Below are 4,219 nucleotides of genomic sequence, written 5' to 3' on the forward strand. Positions count from 1 at the left end.
TCTGGCTCAGCACCAGTTGGTCTGGCCCAGAAGTCCTACGATGCTGAGGTCTGTGTGGCTGTGAGTGTGCACATGTTTGGCCCTCACCCACAGACTGCAGCCTAGTTCCCTATACGACAAAAATTTGGGGAAGTTGGGAAATAAGACCAAACCTGTTCCTCTTTTTTTTTTTTTTTTTCTAGAGGAATCTTGCTTTGTTTTTAAACCCAAGAAAGTCACCACCAGCATGAATAATTGTGAACCTTTTTTATTGGTTTTCATTGCAGGCTCACAACCATCTAAAGCAAGATGTCTGAGTAAGTTCCCATGTTTCTGTCTCTAATACATTGTTGGCATTTAAAAACTTTTGTTCAACCGCCGACTTTTTACTCGTATTAAGATTCCTTCGCTTGTTTCCAGTTAGGATGCTAACTGCCTTTCTCTCTCCTTTCCCCTTTCTCTTCCTTCGCTTCCTTGTCCATCTGCTTTTCCTCAACAGTGATGAGGTAAGTGTGTTTCACCGGGGTTTTTCCTTTAGCGATGCTCATGGTATCATTCCTGGCTTCACCGTTCCTCCTTAGGAGGAGCTGCTGGGTGTGTGTGTGTGTGAAGAATGGTTCATGGCAAGGCTTTCTTGCTGACTCCTGGCAAAGATGGGAAGGAGGAGAAAAATCCCTTTTGAAGGCCTTTTCTGCCTCCTGGCTTGGGGTTAGATGCTTTTTTTCCTCCTTCCCTGCTTCCCCAGCCGGCCACGAGATGGTGCTGGGAAGGCGGTGGTCCAGAGCCACCTCTCCTCCATCACCCACCTACCACCCAGCCCCAGGTCAAGCATCCTCTCGCTCTTCCCCACACCCAGCACCTCATTTTCTGCCCACCAAGCACTGCCAAATCGCATCTCAAAGGCAATCCAGGGAGATCTGGATCCAGGGGAGCATAAGCAGGGTGGAGGTCGCATCCTTAGTACATTCTCCCTGGCTTCTGGCAGAGCCAGAGCAGTGATGGGCTCAAAGCCCAGGGGTGGCTGGAGAAAGGCAGGGGAAAGTGCGGGAGGGTTGTCAGTGGCTGTCAGTGAGCATCTCCTCTCAGCGTGTGTCTCCATCCTGCATCTCCGCTTGGCACCTCCCGCTACGTCCAAAACACCACAGGCTCAAGGTTGTCCTCACTGAGACAAAAGAGGACTTCAGGGACCCACAGAAACTCCCCAATATGGTGCTGACGTCCAACAGGTGCTTTTATTCCCCAGCAAACCCAGTGCCCCCAGAAAAGGCTTGGAGGGAGCTCTTTGCTGAGGTACCAGTTTTCAGATGGAGAATAAGCCCTGGGCTAACGGCACTCAAGGGATCCGCTCTGTTGTGGCCCGTGCCTGGATTCATACAAGCAAAATCCTGCTGGTTACTGGTGCTCGCATCTCTAAGCTGGATGCCTCTTCTCTGCAGAGTCCCCCAGCCCTGCCAGGAGGACCGCAGCCCCATTTGCCTATGCAAAACATGTGAGATTTTGTTACGTTTCGCTCTGCAGATCCTTATCCACTTCCTCCTCTGTGCAGCACAGACTCACCGAAATGCTGCTTTCTACTCCCCCGCCACAACATCAGATGTCAGGGTGTGTTTCCCCCGTGCTGGCCATGCTCAGCCTTGCTCGGTCCTCTGGGCAAAATGCTGAGGGAGCAGCTGCAATGCAGTGGCACATCGAAGTTGTGGCTTCCTTTTATAAATAGGAGACCTGTTGCTGCTGTTCCAGCACATCACGGGTACAGAAGGACAGGCTTGGTCTTCCAGGCTCCCCAAATTGTTTCTCACCTGGCATGCCAGGGTGAAGCCAGTCTGCACCTTGCAGCGTCGTGGCTCTCCATCTCTCCTGGCCAGAACAGCCTCCAGGCCTGCAGACCTTCCAGTTGTGTCTGTCCTCCAGCTGTGAGGAACCCCCTTCAGCATCACGTGCACTGGGTCTTTTCAGCTCCAACAAATGACACGAGAGATTCATGTTTTCACCTGCCTGGCCATCCTTCTCACCAGATGTGCCATGGACTGCTCAGAAGTAAAACCCACAGGTCCCGAGTGCCCGGGGGCATCGGGGCTGTTAGCAAAGTGAAGCACATGTCTGAGTGAAGAGGAAATTACAGAAAAGGCCAAAAGTCTCAGGAAGCCAAGTTTGAAGTTATATGCACATATCTTCATCATCCTCATTATCTTTTCCTGAGGCGCTTGGTAGGTTTTAGCTGGCAAAGCTGGGTTCAGCAGGGAGCTTCACCTTTGAGTGCCGCTGGCTTGGGGACCAACCGTGTGTCAAACCGTCCACCCCAGCTGGAGCCTGGCAGGGCTGCAGGTCCTCGGCGGGATGCAGGATTGCAGGGGGAAGGGGAACGGGAAGGGGAATGGGCAGCTGATAACCTGCTTTTCTCTTGTTCCTCCTTCTTGCAGAAAAAAAGGAGGGCAGCCACGGCCCGTCGGCAGCACCTGAAGGTATGTGGCACTGCTGGGGCTGGGCGAGGTGTGTCCTGACCACATCCTGAGCCAGCCAGCTCTCATCACTCTCCCTCCTGGAAGAGGCCATGATGTACAACGTGCCCCCCTCCCCCCCCCTCCCCGCTCCTTACTGGGTCCCCACCAGTATCCCTTACCTGGAGATGCTGGTGTTGATGGAGAGCTCCCCAAGCTGCCTCTCCCATCAGAGCTCTCTCTCTTTTGCCGACCCCCTGTCCCCGTCCCTTGCCTCCACCCCATGCTGACCATCCTCCTGCTGCCTTCCAGAGTGCTATGCTCCAGCTCGCTGCCACGGAAATAGAAAAAGAAGCTGCTGCTAAAGAAGTAGAAAAGCAAAACTACCTGGCAGAGCATTGCCCTCCTCTGTCACTCCCAGGATCCATGCAGGAACTTCAGGTAGAGACTTCTTTAACCCTTTCGCTGTGCCAGAGCAGAAAAAATTTGGCTCCATCAGTCAGCCTGTTGGTTCTACAATGGTCTTCCCATCTTGTCCCCCTTCTCACCCCGGGTGCCCTGGAGCTGGCTGGGTTGGAACTGGCTTGAGAGGCAGCTGGAAACAAACAAACAAAAATGAAAAAAGGGTCTGGCTGGCAGAAAAGCTGTGTTTCTAATGGTGTGTTGAGGCAGCATTTGCATCCAGCCAGAAGCATGGAGACCAGGAGCTGGCCTGCAAGCTGCCCTTTGCTACCTGCCCTCGACACCGTCTGGTTTTCTAAACTGAGGTCTTTCAGAGTCAGGAGGGAGGAGTCATGTGTGTGGGTCCTAGCAGTCGACATCCCTCTGCTTTTCCTCCCAGGAGCTGTGCAAAAAGCTTCATGCCAAGATAGAGTCAGTGGATGAGGAGAGGTATGACACAGAGGTGAAGCTACAGAAGACTAACAAGGAGGTGAGTTTCCCCTGGAGCCATCCTTCAGTGGAGTCTCCAGCCCATCCTTCGTGTTTCCCTGCATGGCTTGGGTCCATCTCATGAAACCCCCGACCCGTTCTTTCTCTGTCCCCCTGCATTTCATCCCCCCACAGCTGGAAGACTTGAGCCAGAAGCTCTTTGACCTGCGGGGCAAGTTCAAGAGGCCACCCCTGCGCAGGGTGCGCATGTCTGCTGACGCGATGCTGCGGGCCCTGCTGGGCTCCAAGCACAAGGTCTGCATGGACCTCCGAGCCAACCTGAAGCAAGTCAAGAAGGAGGACACTGAGAAGGTACTCCTGCCCTCTCCCCTCTGCCCATATGGAAGTTGGCCCCTGTTTTTCGGGGCTCACGCCCCACTGTGTGATAGACAGGGTTGAGTGTAAGCCTTTCTCCATAATGTTTTTCCTGCTCAATATTTCCTCCTCTGGCACTCACGATGGTGAAAAAGGAAGGTGCAGCCCAAAAAGATGTACAGCATGGGTGGAATTGGGCTCCTTTAGCTGCCACGGGGTTTTTCATGGGTGGACAGGTGGAGAGCCTTGCCTGGGTGGGTTCTCACCCTGGTGGGCACCGCTCACACCCCTGTGCCCATCCCTCCCCCAGGAGAAGGATCTCCGTGATGTCGGTGACTGGAGGAAGAACATCGAGGAGAAGTCTGGCATGGAGGGCAGGAAGAAGATGTTCGAGGCTGGCGAGTCCTAAGCACCTGCCTCTCCACACTCATCCTCCGCTCTCTCCTGTCCCCACTGTACCCCCGGGCTCGAGGGCACCGCCTGGGTGCCATTTCTCTCTGGTTTTGCAAAGAGCTGCATCCTGGCAGCAGCGGTGTAAATAAAGCTTTGGTGGGAGA

The 4,219-nt window shown here is 54.0% G+C and overlaps 1 protein-coding gene across 1 annotated transcript; it reads left to right on the forward strand.

The window, feature by feature from the left end:
• The first annotated feature begins 480 nt into the window (after positions 1–480).
• Positions 481–4,219, forward strand: TNNI2 (troponin I2, fast skeletal type). Its single transcript, XM_055722579.1, has 7 exons — positions 481–485; positions 2,102–2,186; positions 2,400–2,441; positions 2,730–2,858; positions 3,259–3,348; positions 3,483–3,659; positions 3,973–4,219. Exons 1-7 carry the CDS (start codon positions 481–483, stop codon positions 4,069–4,071), a joined length of 627 nt encoding a protein of 208 aa, XP_055578554.1. The 3' UTR covers positions 4,072–4,219.

The sequence above is a fragment of the Falco cherrug genome, chromosome 10 (genome assembly GCF_023634085.1).
Source record: "Falco cherrug isolate bFalChe1 chromosome 10, bFalChe1.pri, whole genome shotgun sequence".
Lineage (NCBI taxonomy): Eukaryota > Metazoa > Chordata > Aves > Falconiformes > Falconidae > Falco > Falco cherrug.

What these genes read in the sequence shown, in the direction of transcription:
- TNNI2 (XM_055722579.1), top strand. An exon ending in ATCTTTTCCTGAGGCGCTTG is followed by an intron (nt 2,187 to 2,399) that starts GTAGGTTTTAGC and finishes TCCTTCTTGCAG; the next exon opens with AAAAAAAGGAGGGCAGCCAC. An exon ending in AGAAGGAGGACACTGAGAAG is followed by an intron (nt 3,660 to 3,972) that starts GTACTCCTGCCC and finishes TCCCTCCCCCAG; the next exon opens with GAGAAGGATCTCCGTGATGT.